At 43.3% G+C, this 16,914-nt stretch overlaps 2 protein-coding genes across 3 annotated transcripts; one reads left to right on the forward strand and one right to left on the reverse strand.

The window, feature by feature from the left end:
• Window positions 1-1,741: 1,741 nt before the first annotated feature.
• plekhb1 (pleckstrin homology domain containing B1) lies at window positions 1,742-5,154 on the forward strand. Its single transcript, XM_076986444.1, has 6 exons — window positions 1,742-1,759; window positions 2,662-2,836; window positions 3,060-3,162; window positions 3,244-3,283; window positions 3,489-3,582; window positions 3,736-5,154. The coding sequence occupies exons 1-6, from the start codon at window positions 1,742-1,744 to the stop codon at window positions 3,870-3,872; spliced, it is 567 nt and encodes a 188-aa protein (XP_076842559.1). The 3' UTR covers window positions 3,873-5,154.
• rab6a (RAB6A, member RAS oncogene family) lies at window positions 4,972-16,818 on the reverse strand. Of its 2 annotated transcripts, none has more exons than XM_076986508.1 (8): window positions 16,184-16,818; window positions 12,459-12,517; window positions 12,318-12,371; window positions 9,569-9,674; window positions 8,273-8,384; window positions 7,951-8,044; window positions 6,524-6,590; window positions 4,972-6,236 (listed from the first exon to the last, which is right to left on the reverse strand). In XM_076986508.1, the coding sequence occupies exons 1-8, from the start codon at window positions 16,251-16,253 to the stop codon at window positions 6,172-6,174; spliced, it is 627 nt and encodes a 208-aa protein (XP_076842623.1). In that variant the 5' UTR covers window positions 16,254-16,818; the 3' UTR covers window positions 4,972-6,171. The 2 variants fall into 2 exon arrangements, with proteins under 2 accessions (XP_076842623.1, XP_076842622.1); XM_076986507.1 differs by lacking the exon at window positions 9,569-9,674 and adding an exon at window positions 9,881-9,986 and having other exon boundaries at window positions 16,184-16,815.
• Window positions 16,819-16,914: the final 96 nt, after the last annotated feature.

The raw sequence follows: 16,914 nt of genomic DNA on the forward strand, positions 1-16,914 counted from the left end.
CTGACAGTAGATATTTATCCCATTATGTACCATACCAAGATCGCTGCCAGCTGTTTAACTGTATTGTGATTAAATAGCAGAAAACAAGCCCTTTAATAGGTTTAATACACACTTCCTTTTAATACACACTTAATACATACTTCCTCCACAGCAAAATGCAACACGGTCCCCTAGAAAATTGTGTTGAATGAAATTCAATTGTTTTGTTTTTTTTATCTTTTGTAAATCTCAAAGATCTTTTGAGAAATATTTCTGAATATATTTTGCCTTTATTTTACGGTGGACCAATGAGTTCCCTTGTACAAAAAAATAATTGAAAACTGTAGCAGAGAAAAATACAGTAGAGAGAACATAAGAATGCCAGGATATAGACAGTCACAAGTGCTTTATTGATCTGTCTTCACTGCAGTTCCCTCTCACACACTGAGAAGCCTCCCTCACCTATTTGCACACACAGCTGTGACTAAAAAAAGCTCGGCTCTGTCTCGCAGCCTGGCAACCTCACACTCGGCTTTGGGGTGTTGCTACGGACAGTTGCCATGGTGATGTGTTGGAATCGTACAAGAAAGCTGACCCATCTGGCGAGCGTTTGGCAAGATCACGAGACGAGTGTCTATCCAGTACACGCGTGACCAAGTCAGCATGCGTGTGACTCAGTCTGAGGGTTGCTGTGTGCTAGTGTTTAAACAGTATGGGTTTTTCAATAGCTGATGGCAGTACAGATAGAGAGCAGGGATGCTGATGTCTGATATATAGTGCCAATGTCATGATACTCGTTTTTTGTACCTTTTTAAATGCAACAATTTAATAATAATAATAAACCGAGACACAAAATTGTTGAACTTATATAAACAAGCTTAACTAAATTGTTGAACTGGTATGTTTATTTAACATTGTTTTTTGACTGCATTTTCTCTATTTGCATAAATAGATCTGCACTTTGCAGTGATTTATTTTAAACAAAAGAAGCAACAACAAAATTAATATACAGGCAATCAAAAAACTAAAGTTTTCTATGAATGGCTTAGAATAACAGAAACTGATGGCTGTGTTTCACATATAAGGTGAGAACATATTCTTTCTTCAGTTGAATATATTTCTGGCACAATGAAAGGCATTTATTTACCACAGAATCCTAAACAAATAACAAAACTAATCACAAAAACCCAGGTGGAATATTCCAGAGATTGGTAGTGAAGTGCATAGCATTGGGTGAGGTTAGTAATCCCAGATTATTTTCAGGTTAGCCTCCTCCCCTTCCTTAGTCAAGGGATTAGAGAAACCATCAGGCCCTGTATACACACACACACCTAGACCCGGCATTCAGGTCTCTCAGCATTTGACTTATTTGGCACTAGCTTTCTTCTGTCTTAAATAGTGCAGGTTCTGAACAGACAGGAAACGTGACTTCATTTCATATTTAGGAATAACTGGGATTGAGGAGGTGACCTGTGGCTGAACCAGATCTATGGCTCTGCTAAAATCTGGCTGGCTTTGGAGGCAGTGTGAGTAGGGTTGTTGTTGTTGTTTATGTGTTTGTTTATTTTTGCACTAAACCAAATACCAAAGATGTATCAATACAAATTATTCTATTAAGTGGGGTGATGGGAAAGAGGCTGGTTTAGCTTGTAGTTAATTAAAAGTGAAGTTAATAATAATTGATTGCATACGTGTTTAATTAGTGTTATAAAATATCACAGTGGCTTGTCAGTATTACCAGGTAATTATTTATCAGGTTGCAATGAAAGATGGACTCTCAGTAAAGAGGGAATAATTTATAGGAAATTAAGGGTAGTTGGCACTGTAATATTGTTAGTAAAGGCATCTGTGTTATATTATGCTTGTGGGAAAATTCATACACACACACTGCAGAATATACAGGCAAGATATGTTTTCTTATGGCAGTGTATTTCATATCTTATTTTAATAAAGTCAGTAATTGTATTTGTGTATTTGCAGTACATTTAGAAACAGGGATTAACTGAGGTAATAACATGAAGCAATGAATTCACTGATGAGCATTGAGTTCCCCAAACTGCCACTGTTAGCTTACACAGCCAGTGCTGTTCATAGCTATGTGCTAATAGACAAGCTGTTGCTAATGGGCAATTATGACATCCAGTTAATGATAAGAAAGGAGGTAGAAAACAAAACAATACAACAAGAATAACCTACTCATATTAAACATTAAGATATACATCTATTTACAATAAACTAAATTGGCAAACACACACACAAACACACACACATACAGAATACTACTGAGCATTTAAATTCTTCCTCACCAGAGTACGAGATGATGTACTAACATACATTTTTTTGTCCCCCAGTTTATGTAGCGTCTTTTGCCATACTTCTTTGAGCTACATTTGCACTACTGTGCAACTGAGTTAATACTGCAGAGGTATTTGAATGAACCTCTGCTGAGCCTTTACTGTTTCTGCATGTTTTCATGTCTTGGTCCTCCAAAAAGTTAAATCTGCTAATTCCTTCTTTTATATTCATATATTAAGAGTCTGGTAAAGATGTTTTATTGATTTTTCAAGTGCTATATCCATTAATAGCATCAACCTTTAACCACACTCCACTGAATATTATGAGTCAGGAGATTCAGCAAGTACATGCTGAAATGTTCTGAGCTGCTATAGACCACTGAGCTAGAAATCATCCTTCCCTCCTACAGCCTGTGTTTTCAAGCGCTGGAGGCTGAACTGGTGTGACCTGTGGATTGATGGAAGCCTGGTGTTTTATAAGACAGACACCAGAAGGGACTACGAAACCAGAGTGAATCTGAAGAGTGCTTGCATGAATGTAAAACATGGCCTGGAGTGTGCAGGTGAGCCAGAGACCAATCACACACTGAATACAAACCGTCACATTAGCCTGTTTCCGTTTGGCTGCTTGGTAACAATATACTATGGTAATAAGATAATATAATATGGTAAAAAAGGTAATATAATATGGTAAGAAGACTGTATGACCTCAATCAGAAGAGTTTAAAATCTTTCTTAACACTTGTTCATTGCAAAGCTAACTACATTGGTATCGGTTTGAGACAGGTGTGAATCCTCCAGAGAGCCGACCCAGGGAGCATCTGGTGGTTGTGTACCTGAGGGACGGCTCTGCCGTGCGTCTGTGTGCCAACAGCGAGGACGAGGCGCTGTGAGTGTGGGTCTCCATCTGCACCCGTCACCCCCAGCTTTCTGACCACTAACTTCTGCTGTCTTTTCCACTTGCTCGCAGGGCATGGAAGATCACCATCATGGAAGCTAAACAGAATCCTGTGAGTTTGAGGATTCTTTGGCCTGTGGTCTTTTTAAAAATTATTGTTTTACCTTTCTTATTGGCCAAACATTAAAATAGATTTTCCCCTTGTGAATGTCAAATTAAAATTTGCCACAATAAGATATTTTTTAATGTTCAGTCGCAGATATGTCATACCATGCTACACTTGTAGATAAAAAAAAATACTATTCTCTTTCTCTCAGTTCTTCACTTATGATCCCTACGACGACACCTACCAGTCAGTTCCCATCGACAGCCCCAATGCCGTGTACCTGCCACCAGGGGGCGGCAACAGAGGTAAACAGAGGGAAAACAGTGATCCAGTTTTTCACTTTCTGGGTTTTCTTCCATACGCCCACATTTAGCTGACAAAAACTCGCATGTCTCTTCTTGCCTGCATGTCCTTCCTCCCCTTAGCGCGGGCTCTGACTCGTTTTCGCATCTTCTCAGGTGTGCATCACGTATGGGTGCACGGGGATCACCGCGACGACGGGATCGGCCAGCATGTCGCGCTGGGGATGCTGGCCGGCATGGCTGCGGGGGCTGCCCTGCGCTCCTTCCTCTGGATACCGATTTGGTTCTGCTAACCCACCGGCCGGCGGGAAGACGACCACGGCACCCTCGTCGCTGCCCTATGAAGCCACGATCCATGGACTGCTTACACTGCTTGAATAGGTTCCAGTCAACCTGCCCGCTATCCTCCATTTGCTTCTAGTTACTTGCTGGTAGTTAGTGGAAAGAATGTTGTGCACTTTTTTTTTTCTCCAAGCTTTTTTCACATGCAAGGACCGCAAATTACGCCATGTTTTTGAGAAGCTCAAACTAAGCAGATGTCGAGAGTAATATACCCGGGCTATCAGCCAGAATTCACCACTAGAGGGTAGTAGAGGACTACACATTGGCTATGTAGATAAACGCTGATTTGCTGATACCTCAGAGCTTCTGCGTGGTCCTTTAATTATTCGGGCAGAGAGAAAATGCTCATATTCAAAACGCTTCAGTAAACACTGCTTGAATTCATAAGATAAATTCTGCGGTAAAGCCACAAAAACAACAGTAAACGGAATAAAACATTGCATTAGTGATGTAGGATATTCACTTGAGATTCGAGCGCCAAAGCCAACCGCATTAACTATTCATGATATTGGGTATTTCGTAAGGGCCTTATTCATCATTCTCGCCCACTGACGGGCTTGCTCCTCTGAGTTTATTGCATGAGGATCTGGAGATTATACTGAAACAAGCCTCAAGGGATGCTATGCTAGGTAAACCAGAGAAGCTGATGGACAAAGTTCTCTCAGTCAGTCATAACATTTTTATGTATGATTCTGTGAAGCAGTCTGTTAAAATGGAATTTGGGTCTGAGTGACAGCAGCAAATCCAGAACTGATTATCAAATCGTGTCGCCGACCCGCAGGCGTTATTAGATCAGAGGCGAGATGAGCTTCGTCAGCCTAGCAACGAGTCTGGGACTTTTCGTGTAACCTACATGATTGATCCATCAAAAACATTTTTCATTGTTACTAAATAAAGGCTTTATTATGGATGTCAACGAGACACTGACGTAGTCTAGCAGTGCAAATTATGAGCGTTTGTACACAGCATCACAGCAGCACGCGGCGGGTAACGGTTGCAAACCGTTCAGAACAAAATAGACGAACCGGAGGCAACGACTATCAAGAGTGGACTTCCCTCCAGAAACAAACTGAAAATAATAAGTTAGGTCAAAAAAAAAAAGAAAGGGAAAAGTGCCTAAGACGGATAGAAAGAAAAAGAAGACACCAATTGCACTGTATCTCAAACTGGTTCAAATCAGTTGGGGTGGACATGGTGTAACTGAAATACAGACGTAATAAGCAATCCAATAAAGGGGCGTGGGAAAAAAGCGAAACCAAACTTTACACGTGAGATTCTCAGAGAAAAGTCAGAGAAAGCTCTATAAAAATAAAGTTTTAAAGCTATGACTGCATATTGATATATCCAGTGGTGTACCAATACTTGCATTAACTTACAGAACACCTACCTCAGTAATTACTATACTTCTCATGCTACTGAATATAAACAGTAAAAATGAAGACAAAAATGACATTCGAAAAAAGGACGAGACTTGGGATGAGCTTCTGTGATCCGTGTGCAACCATGAGACATTTGGCCTCCATTATTTGGCAAACAGCCCTCTGTTGCCAAGATATAAATTCGAGACTTGTACACTCCAAACTCTTCGTAAACATTTGTGACGACATGCTTTACCCCTGAGTTTTACACTCCCAACAGTTCCCAATGCAAGTTTCACCGATGGTGACAGTAAGCAAGGCGTATGTAGTACTTCCTACAATGTACTAGCACTAAAATCTGTGAGGAGTGGTTGACCATGTCAGTAATATTTAGCATTTAGTTTAATTGTTCAACACTCGCGTAAGGCAGACACTAGAGACTATATGCTGTGGCCATGAAATCTCATGGTACAGCATCATAAAAGGATTCAATTTCATGACTTATCCAGTCGAGATACAGTGCAATAACAAAAAAAAAAGGGGGGGGGGGGGTTTGGTATCTGAAAACAAGATGTATTGAAGCTTAATGTGAGTTATTCATTTAAAATAATAATAAAAAAAAAACAGCAACACCTCATCCACATTGTGCTTCATAAGCTTAAGGTCATTTCAGTATGTCAGCAGAAAGCAAGGTGCTGTAGACAACAAAGAAGTAGTGTTCTTCTGGATCCAGGGGGCGGTACTACAGGCAGAGTGGGGGGGGGGGGGGGGAGAGAGAGAGAGAGAGAGAGAGAGAGAGAGAGAGAGAGAGAGAGAGAGAGAGAGAGAGAGAGAGAGAGAGAAGCATGGGGGTTTGACAGGAAAAGCAAATGACATGCTGTGGACAGGATATTTAGCAGGAGCAACCACCTTCACTGACAGGTTGTTCTGGAGGCTTCTCCAGCTTTATGTCGATCACTGGGGACATAGTCAAGCCATGAACTTGTGACAAAAGGAGTGACAAGTGTGTGTACAGGTGATGGTGTATGTGTGTACAGGTGAATACAGATGACGGTGTGTGCACAGATGTATATGTGACTACAGGTAATGGTGTGTGTATAGGTGAATACGTGAATACAGGTGAATACAGGTGACTGTGTGCACAGATGAATATGTGAATACAGGCAACTGTGTGTGTGTGTGCGTGTGTGTGTGTGTGTGTGTGTGTGTGTGTGTGTGTGGACGTCCTGCGGGGGGAAGGATACTGTCTTCTCTGCTCTTGTCCTGTGTGCTCTCCATGCCAGGGAGGGCAGCAGCCACACGCCGGAAGAGCTGTCAGGGTGAACAAACAGGGCCGTCAGTGAATCACACGCCAGATGCGTTTGAGTAAGGGTGTGTCTGTGTACACACGCTCCACAAATGTGTTCATTTTGAAGCAGGCAAGTGTTTAATTACATTTCACAAGTACAACCTAAAAACCAAATGATCCTTGAAACCTGGGAAAAAAGTTAATAAAAATCTCACATGCCACCCACGGACGGACACATAGTCCCTGCATCAGAGCTGATGGAGAGGATGAATCGGCACATCCATAGACGCTCAAGCCCGGCTTGGGATGTCTGTCCCCCCTCAGCACCCCCCTCCCAACAATGCATGTAATTCAGAGGTGGGCGCTGAAGCCTTTTCATCCATCTACAGAGACAATGTCTGCTCACAGCCAGCATCCAGTAGCTAGCTTTTCTCTGACAATAGCCAAACTTGTCAGAAGAACAAAGCCTTGACAATGAAGATTGAGGGTTCAGATCATATGTATTCTTTTTTTACTTGTTGCTGCAGTACATTCTGTACCACAGCAACAGATGGCGCTTCCTTTTGCCGTCGTATTTGAGCAGGAAGGGATGAAGAAAAATGGACTGGACAGTTTACAGGCTTCAGAGAGATAGCGAAAGTAGTAAATATAGTAAAATATAAACAAATAAATGAACTAAGTCCATGATGTGATTGGCTTTTGGTGATTATTGTGCATGCTGGTTGGCCAGTGGTCAGTGAATGAATAGACACCTGGCTAGTACCACTAGGCAGCATGTGAACGGGTCAGGGAGAACCAAAACCTGAAGATCAAAAATTGCTTCATGAAATGAGAGAAATATACTGATCAAGACACATCAGAGAGGAATCCTGAAGAGAATCAAATCAGCACTTGAAGTTCAAACCCAGATCCACAGCCACCAATCACCAACTCATGAATGAATGTTCAATTTATATAGCGCCTTTCAAGATACATAAAGTCGCAAACACACACACACACACACACACACACACACACACACACACACACACACACACACACACACACACACACACACACACACACACTCTAGATAAACAGAACACTCATTCTCATTAGCTGTTGTCTCTCTGTGAGGGGGAGACATGCATGTTCTCATTCCCACCACACTATTCACTCAGTACCCGTACGCATACATGAACCCACACACACCCACAGGAAAAGAAAAAGGACAAACGTAAACACGCTGAAGTAAAAAACGCTCCCCGCGGCATTGCTGCCACTCCTGCTGGTTTTAGCCACGCTTCACACACGCACGTTTTAAGTTTGACCTTTGACCCGGGCACACGGCCCTTGCGGAAGCGGCGACGGCAGAAGGAGGCGGCGACTCCCACCTGCACTCACCTGCTTCACATTGTAGCCTGCTTTAGCGCTAGTCTCGATAAACATTACATTCAGCTCTTTGGCTTTCCTTTCTCCCTCTTCAATAGATACTTGCCTGCAGTGAATAAAAAAGGTTACAGATTCATTTTCACAGGTCACCTGCTTCAGCCCCCCACACACAAAACAGACCGTGAGGAAAAAGGGCAACGGAACACTGCGAAACCCTTTCAGCAGAGCTCGTTTGTGCAGACGTTACGTGAATCAAAGTGGTTTGATGGGAGATGGATATTAACACTTTGGTTCCAGGGTGAGACGTTTCGACAGCTCCGGTCTTAACACATACCTTTTGTCTGCAAGGTCTGTTTTATTCCCCACCAGCATGATGATGACATCACTTCCTCTCTCTGTTCTGACGTCGTCGATCCATTTTGTGGTCTGCTGAAAGGAGTTGACATCTAACGAGAGATATGCAGGTGGTATTTACTCTCATGTCTCCCTCAAACACAAGCTCACGAGAAACTTTTAAAGGACAGTTAAAGTGTAGAATGGCAATAAACGTAAAACATAGATGAAAAACAAGGAAATCGGTCAAGGACGACCAGACAAAGCGAAAGGGAGAGGAGGAAAAGGAATTAGAGGTTCTCTCGGCTCACGGGGCCCTAACAAGCAGCGGTCAGCTACATCTAAAACCACTCTGAAAAGTGTGCTAGTGCTCACAGGATCAAACCATCCAGCCACTTCAACTCCTACTCCAAACAGTTAGCGGGGAAAACCGAAAGGTGCACCCAATCCAAACGGGCCGACCTCCCGATCACGACAAGGCAGGCGGAGTGGGCAGACACCTGCTTAGTGTTTTCTAACCTTGTGGTGTTAGTTTTGCCCTCTGATGCTCCAGGACTCGCCCAGAATCTTAGAGCTACTGCATCCATGGCCAAAGGGAGGTCAGTAGACCATCAGGGCTGGACCACTGAGGGTGGGCCACAAGTAGGAGCTCCGCCCCAGTCAGGGTGAGCTTAACCACACAGGGCGCAGGAACCAAGGACACACGCCGCTATGAGCTGAAGATAAAGGACCTACAGCTAATAAAGACTGCAGTACAGTACACAAGGTTTCCATAGAAACAGGACGTTCCTGGTGGAGGTCCGTCGTCAGCTGTGAAGAGAGAAGTACTTTGCTTGCATAGCTGATGAAGGACTTCTGGAAATGTTGTGCAGCACACTGAAATTTTTACATCTTATTCGTGTGGGTGTGATGGGGACATAAACCTTCATTTGGCAGTTTATCAGACTACTTCATCTATAAGTACATAAACCCAAACCAATTTAATTATATATTGTATATAATATATATTTATACATGTTATTGTTGAGTCTAATAAAGGTTTTAATCCTTGAAAAAAGGTAGAAAAACGCAACTGAGGAAACAGATGACCAGCAGAGAAACACCGAAAAATATAAAAATGAAAAACCACAAAGAAAGAAGGAAAAATATATACAGGGACAAAAAACGTGTGCACTGCAGGCAGAGGAAACGTAAAAAAAAGGAACGCGGCAGGAGAAAAGGGGAGCGGTAGAGCGAGAGAGGTCTGACATCATATGGCAGCTGTCATTCCCAGAGTCCCTCTGGCTACCGCACTCACTTGTGATGTCATAGACTACCACGGCAACGGTGGAGTCGCGTATGTAGCTGGGGATGAGACTCCGGAAGCGCTCCTGACCAGCAGTGTCCCAAAGCTGCAGCCGCACCTAGCCGAGCAATCGAGCCCCAGAGAGATGGCGGGAAAGAGGGAGAGATTGGGGGGGGGGGGGGGGGGGGGGGGGGTTTCAGAGGAGGGCGGAGGTTGGGGGAGAGAGAGATGGGGAAGAGGAAGCAATAAGAGAGGAGGGAACTGGACGGAGGGCGGCGCGAGGGGGGGGGGGGGGAGGGGGCGGGGCAGGCCTGAGGTACCTACTTGTGATGTCGTATACTACAACTGCCGCGGCGGAGTCGCGGATGTAACTGGGAATGAGGCTACGGAAACGCTCCTGGCCCGCCGTGTCCCAGAGCTGCAACCTGATCTGTGCCGGACGGGACAAAACCATGAAGGAAAGGGGGAGCAGAACAAAAAAAAAAGAGGGAGGAATGAAAGGAGGAATAAACAAAGAAGGCAAACAAATGCAAAAAATGCACAAGCGGAGTAAAACAGGCTGTGAAGGTTAAATGTCAAAACGAAACAAAAAGAGGAAAGGTCAAACGGAACACGACAAAAAGGAGAGGCTGAAACGCAAAATATGACATGTAGAGGAGGATTTCAAACCATGCAGTGCGTCTGAAACAGAGACGGGACGCCGTGGCGTCTGTGGTGCTGAGGCAGGTGGGATTCATGACCGCGAGAGAGGCGTCGTTAAATGGTAGGAATGGAGGAGAAAGGAACAGGAGAAGTGGGGAGAATCCGAGCGGTTTGGCCCGGTGTAAGGGAGAGTGAATGTGGCAGGTGGCGAGTCAGACAGGAGGTGGGAGAGGGGAGGTGGGAGAGGGGGGTCCCAGGGAGATCCACAATGTGGCAGGCAAAGCTTTCACTTGAAGTCTCCGTCCATAATTCACACTGGTCGTACTGGCTGTTGTAAAAGTCTTAAAGAGTTGAAATGCCATTAAAACAGAGAGCTGCTATAGTAGAGGGGGGTCGGTTGGATTCAGACCTCATACCTTGCAGAGTTTAGCTCCAACACACCTGACTCAAAGGCCATTTTCACTCTTGCTCAAATCTGCACCATTTAGCTCAGTTGGGCTCACACTGCAAGAAGCTTAAGCACTGCAACATTTGGGTGTTCTCCGATTGGTCAGAAATTTGGGGACAATACAATCATTGTGTTTATTTGCTTTACTACAGGCTATAACAGTCAGCTCTGTTCCACACACATTCTTCATCAAATACACAATCCTACTGAGTTTGACTACAGTCAAAGCCAATGTATGGTTGGTTTATTTATTTATTTATTTTTTTACAATAGCTTAGGTTTACCCAGTCAGACTGCTAAATGCCTTGTTCCAGCTATAAAAAACGTTCCAGAAATAAACACACTTGGCTATTGTTTTAGGGCTCGTCTGCTGTTTTTAGATTTGCTGTTGGTAGATATAGAGGAACATGTACTCTGCATCTGAATTCACTTCCCACCAGCAGCAAACTGAACTAGGATTCAGTTACAAGTGACCTGAAGTAGGATTCAGTTACAAGTGACCTGAAGTAGGATTCAGTTACAAGTGACCTGAAGTAGGATTCAGTTACAAGTGACCTGAACTAGGATTCAGTTACAAGTGACCTGAACTAGGATTCAGTTACAAGTGACCTGAACTAGGATTCAGTTACAAGTGACCTGAACTAGGATTCACCAAGACAACAGTTTTTGGTGGGATGTAATTCATGCGTTTGGCATGCACCTTAGAACAAAAGGAGTGTTCAGACCTGTCAAACAGGACCAAACTGGGTGGCAAAGAAAGGTCTGCCAGGTCTGCATCGAGCAAGGTAGGTCTGAAAGGTTCAGGTAGGTCTGAAAGTGCAGCAAGATTCAGATTCTCTTAAAGGCCTTGGTTAGCTGGATTAGGTGTGTGGGATTAGAGCATAGGGACTAAACTCTGCAGGGAAGATGATCTTCAAGAGTGGAGCTAGGCACCCCTGTTGTAGCATCTTGCATAATAACCATGAGTAAAACAAAACATTTTCCCACCCAGGGATGGTTAGTGTCTGTTAGACCAATTGTGGAAAGGGCTCATCTGTCTTGATGAAATGTAATTAGACTGAAAGAAAAGATTCACAAGTGTTCCAAATTTCACCAAAATGCCCTCTTCACATGCGTACTCACTGGGCTATGCTTATAGACTATCAACATAGGGAAGTGACCTATGTGCAGAACATAGACTAGGCTGGGGACATATTGGCAGAGATTGGCCAAAACACTTCTGATATGTTAAGCATTGTCAATGACCCAAATAGAGAATTTGCTCCACTTAGCAATTTGTATCATACTATGTCAATATATGTAAACATGAAAAACTGGTGTAACTTTCAGTGAAGTACACTGTACACAGAGACAAGTTTCAATTACCGGAGTTGTTTATACATTAACGTGATGTGTATAAAGCACATTGTTTTCATTGTAATAGAGAATAATTAATAATTGTATGAAGAAGAAAAAGGCCTGCTGTGCTTCACTAATAGGAAGAGGTGCACATTATTGTATATAACAGCCTTGAAATATCATCATCATCGACATCGTCGTTGTCATCCGGTAGGTGCTGTTTTTACTGACACTGACGAATGACAAACGAGCTTTAACATCTGGAACACATTAGATCTGTTCGCAGTTCTGAGGCATCGAAACACAACAAAAGAGGAGAACGGTGACACTTACGGTTCTGTCCTCGAGGTACATCGTTTTGGACAAAAAGTCAATTCCTATGGTGGCCTGCAGATGCAGAGAGCAGCACATGAGGCGAAGCAGCAGCAGCAGGAGGAGTTTGACGTGGAGCGTGTGCTAGTGCCAGTCACTCACCTGGTAGGTATTATCAAAGCTGTCATACATGAATCTGGTGATCAGTGAGGTCTTCCCAACTGCACGGCAAGAAGGAAAAGCAGTCAAACATAACGTATTTCCTAAATGGTAACTGTATATGAAAAGTCAGATAAAGTTGTTACATCCATGGATAAAATCAAGCAAAAAGCACAGGAGTTTACAACATGATTGCTGACTTTGAGCTTCTCACCAGGGTGTTTCTGAATGGGACATCTTCTGGCATATTTTAAATCACAACACGCTATGCAAATATAACAAGATTATTATTCCATGCCACGTCTGTGGTCTTACTCAGGTTGAGACAAAACCCCTTTCTGGAAAACGACTCAACACGGCAGTGGGGAGGAACTCTAAACTCAGAAGACTTCATCTCAGTGCCCAGAGGTGGTGTGGCAGACCCTCAGCACACAACACTCATCACATCATGGTGCCCAGGGCCTCTTGGCTTCAGGGTGAGAAATCATGGCGCTCACAGCACAGCTGCATGCGACAACCTCTCAACACCGACCAATAAAATGGTACCGGCAGTGAAGGAAGGAATATAATGAAGAGCTCTACACCCGTTTTGGGCTGTAGTTGCCTGGCCCGTCTAAAGCAGTGGTTCCCAAAGTGGGGGGCACGCACCCTAGGTGGGGCGTGGAGCTTGGAAGTAAAACATGTGCACATGTGTCAATATGGGGGGGGGCATAAAAATATTCTCATCTACTAAAGGGGGGCACGGCAGAAGATGTTTGGGAACAACTGGTCTAAAGTAAGAGCAGATGGATCAGACCGCTTCAAAAACATTGAATTCCCAAAGCATTACTATTCCCAAAGCGTTTCACACGTCCGAAACCGGAGCCAGCTTCTTCATGGCTGCTGGGCAAGGGGCGTCATGGCAAGGCCATGCATTCTGCCACAGAACTCAGAGAGGCTCCTGATGACCTCATGGTGTCTGAGGTCACTAAAGGAGCCCGTAGCCTGCAAACACAATGCCTGTTGCCCCAACCCCTTCATCTCACCCTCTGCCAGCAACCTCTTTACTGCACAGAGATGGAAGCGAGTGCTTCAATTATGGAGTTCTGATCTTGAAAGATGGGCTTAGGTCTTATTTGAGGAGCCAGCCTAATAATGACCTAGGTTACTGTGTGGCTTGAAATGGACTAGCTCACAAGAGAAAATTTCTCTGTAAATGATTTTAGAACTAAGGACTTATTTATTATTGTAACAGGCAATCAAGTGCTTGAATGTGGGACTGGACACTGGGCATTACCTCTTTCAGACTGCACAAAAACACATTAAAACAGTTCAAAGAGCCATTATAGATTACGCTCTTATCACTGCTCCACTGTGACGACTGACACGATAGATTAAAAAGAAGCATAAGAGTGTGCAGTCAGGGTTTGAGTATATATTGGATCAGATTTGAAACAGCGTGCTACATTTTACTCCAGAGAGGCCTACACCTCGGCTCTGTTAACATCTCAGCCTTACTTTACAAACAAGTGGCATCAGAGGGCAAGGATCACTTGAAATAAAGGCCACGAATAACAATATTTACAAAGAAGAGTTGGTGAGAAAAAGGCTTTCAACCTCACCGGTTTAATACTCGTCCACTGACTGACCCGTTACGCATCAGTTAGAGGAGAAAAACGCAGGTTTGAGCCGGGAATGGGAACTGATTATATATATATATATATATATATATATATATATATATATATATATATATATATATATATATATATATATATTATACTCCAGCAAGCCGGCGACACACGCGGTGATGGACAGAATCAAAGAACAGCACACTCCACCAGACCTAGAACATGAAGTCCATTCAAATCACTTCACTGATTCCCAGAAGGATTTTGAAGGAGTAAGAAATATGTGAACCCTCAGTGAAAGGGGTCTAAGATATGAACCAACACTTGTGCTAATAATACACTGCACTCATTCCTGGAATTCCTGGGAAGAAACCTGCCACAGCTGGTGAATGAAACTGAAGGCTGAAGCTGTACCACGGTAGCACTATACACAACGCTACACAAAAACAAATCTAATAATAATAAATAAACAACAACAATAAATAAATTACGGTACCACAATAAATCGAACCACAATAACACAACAAGTCAAAGTGGGGTAAAGACAATCATTACACCCAATCATGAGCCCACAGGACAAAGACCGGACAAGTAGAGTGGGATAACGTTTCTGTATAGTTCAAGAGTGTACTCGATCTGTTTTGGGCAGCTGCACCTGTTTAAGAGACATGGCACACTACAGTCCCCTCAACAAAACATCATTCCTGCTAGCGTGAAGCACCCTTAAGATTCAGGTAGCACTGCCCCGTGTTGGGGTTTGGTTTTTCTGTAGCCTTTCTTAAATGGAGGGGGGGGGTGTATCACAGTACAGGGAATAGCGATTCCAAGGTGGGGCAGGAAAACATGCTGTCTGGACACAAAGAGAAAGGAGAAAGAGAATGCCAGGAGTCTGTGGAGCACAGGCTGGGTTCTGCTTCCCACCCAATCAATGGCACCATTTGTGTCGTCCTGTGTGTGTGTGTTTTTTTTTTAAGAGTTCACTGCAGAGAGCAGGCAGAGACGGCCTCTCCCTCAACATGTACAAGATCAGCCCCTGCTGCTCAGAGAGGGTGAAAAAAAATTTAAACACACTTATTAATGGGAGGTAAAATGAACGCCATTCAAAGAATCACTTGATTCAAATCACTTGAGTTAAAGTTGCAATCAACTACATTTCAAAATACTCAAATAAGCAGCTAAGAGTGGATAGACTGAATGTGACAGAACTTCCTGCTATGGAAACAAGAAAATCACATTGAATCATACGGTCTTATTAGGAAACTGATTAGTCAATTCAAAGCAGTGGTGTTTTCATGTGTGCACTGGGGTGTTTGATATATTAACTCAAAGACCCAAGTTCCAATCAAAGTAACCCATATTACTGCATAAAGTATCCACACATTGGTTATTTTTCAGTAATATCTTATGAGCTTTGTAAGTACAACAGCGTTATTTTATGTCCAATAAAGCAAGCAATAGTACCCACTAATATGGTCTTCCTGTCTGCGAAGAAATATATGACCTCAATACAAGTATGGACAAATGTTTATTGCTGAAACTCAATATAGTCAGTTTTACAACAGCCAAACGGGTCAGGTTGAAATGCAGGTATTACAGATAACACTGACTCACTTCTAAATTAAAATACCACTTGAGCTCAGCTTTTCAGAGTAAACACCTTCTTAACAGTAGCCAATACTGTTTTAGACGTCGTTCAGAAGCATTGATTTAGAAGACACCGACAGATTATTTCAATAAGACTGACAGCTATGGATTACTGAGGACGTGTTAGCCTCCTGAGGACCCGCTATAGATCATATCTTTTTCTGAATACCAGTATTATTGACCCCGATAGCCTACAGAGCTAGCTACATAGACACACCATTAGGTATCCCACAATGTACTCGATAGCTATATAACTACATTATTAGACAGAAACCAACTTAGAACAATTTTGAAAATGATTCAGATAATCTGACGAACTAATATTTGCCAACTACCCATGAATGTTACCCCTATGACGACCATCTACATTTAGCTCGGGTAGCTAGATCAAACGGAGTTAAGATTATCTAGTTACATACGTGTCTAGCTAACGGTAGTTAAGATTAGGTTAAAAAAGAATAAATGAAGACGTACCGCTCTGCTCCCCAAGAAACACCAGTTTGAATTTCCTTAGAGGGTTCCCGAAGTCTCCTGCGGCAGACATGACTGCTCGGTATGAAACGAGTCTTCTACAATATCTGAGCTTCTCTGGACACTACACACCTCCCGAGTGCGTCTCGTCGGACTGAGCAAAGCTGCCGTTGGCGTCGGTACACTTAACGCTGCCGTCGGAACGGTCAACGGCGAGAACGAAGACACAGTGTCGCGTTAATACGCGCTTGCTACGGAGTTCCGTAAAGTCCACCGTTAACTTTGACTCACTTTGATATGCCTACCCAGGCCCCACTCCATTGCTGGCAAGGAGGAGTAAGGAACGGTCAACCTAACGTGATGTTTTTGTTTGTGATTGACAGCTAGCTGAGACCATTCAACATTTAGCGGCTAAGTTAGATAGCTGGGTTAGCTAATGGTTTGGTAATGTTCAACATTTGGTTACGTTTCTGTTGTCGGCATAATAAATATATGTTTACGGACCTTCATGCTGTTAGTTGCTAAACTTAAAAGGAACGTTGTAACGGCTACATACAAAACACAACTTAAGAATGACAATTCAATGACTTGTGGTAGATAGTGGAAGCTCGGTCATAACGTCGCTATAATCAACAAAGTTCGGTGGGTTCAGTTTTGACAAAGAGGCGGGAGGAATGACAGTTGGGTTCGGTTGAGACACCGGGGGCGCCACGTCACGTTTCCTGACGTCATTG

This window comes from Brachyhypopomus gauderio, unplaced genomic scaffold, assembly GCF_052324685.1.
Source record: "Brachyhypopomus gauderio isolate BG-103 unplaced genomic scaffold, BGAUD_0.2 sc47, whole genome shotgun sequence".
Classification (NCBI taxonomy): domain Eukaryota; kingdom Metazoa; phylum Chordata; class Actinopteri; order Gymnotiformes; family Hypopomidae; genus Brachyhypopomus; species Brachyhypopomus gauderio.

Bases quoted from the DNA above. Each gene is read 5' to 3' on its own strand.
- plekhb1 (XM_076986444.1), top strand. The intron at 2,837-3,059 runs GTGAGCCAGAGA...GGTTTGAGACAG, and splicing joins ACATGGCCTGGAGTGTGCAG to GTGTGAATCCTCCAGAGAGC. The intron at 3,284-3,488 runs GTGAGTTTGAGG...TCTTTCTCTCAG, and splicing joins TGGAAGCTAAACAGAATCCT to TTCTTCACTTATGATCCCTA.
- rab6a (XM_076986508.1), bottom strand. From the start codon at position 16,253: ATGTCTGCCGCAGGAGACTTCGGGAACCCTCTAAGGAAATTCAAACTG. The intron at 8,045-8,272 runs GTATGTGTTAAG...TATTCACTGCAG, and splicing joins ACAGACCTTGCAGACAAAAG to GCAAGTATCTATTGAAGAGG. The intron at 6,591-7,950 runs GTGAGTGCAGGT...TCACCCTGACAG, and splicing joins CAGGCTACAATGTGAAGCAG to CTCTTCCGGCGTGTGGCTGC.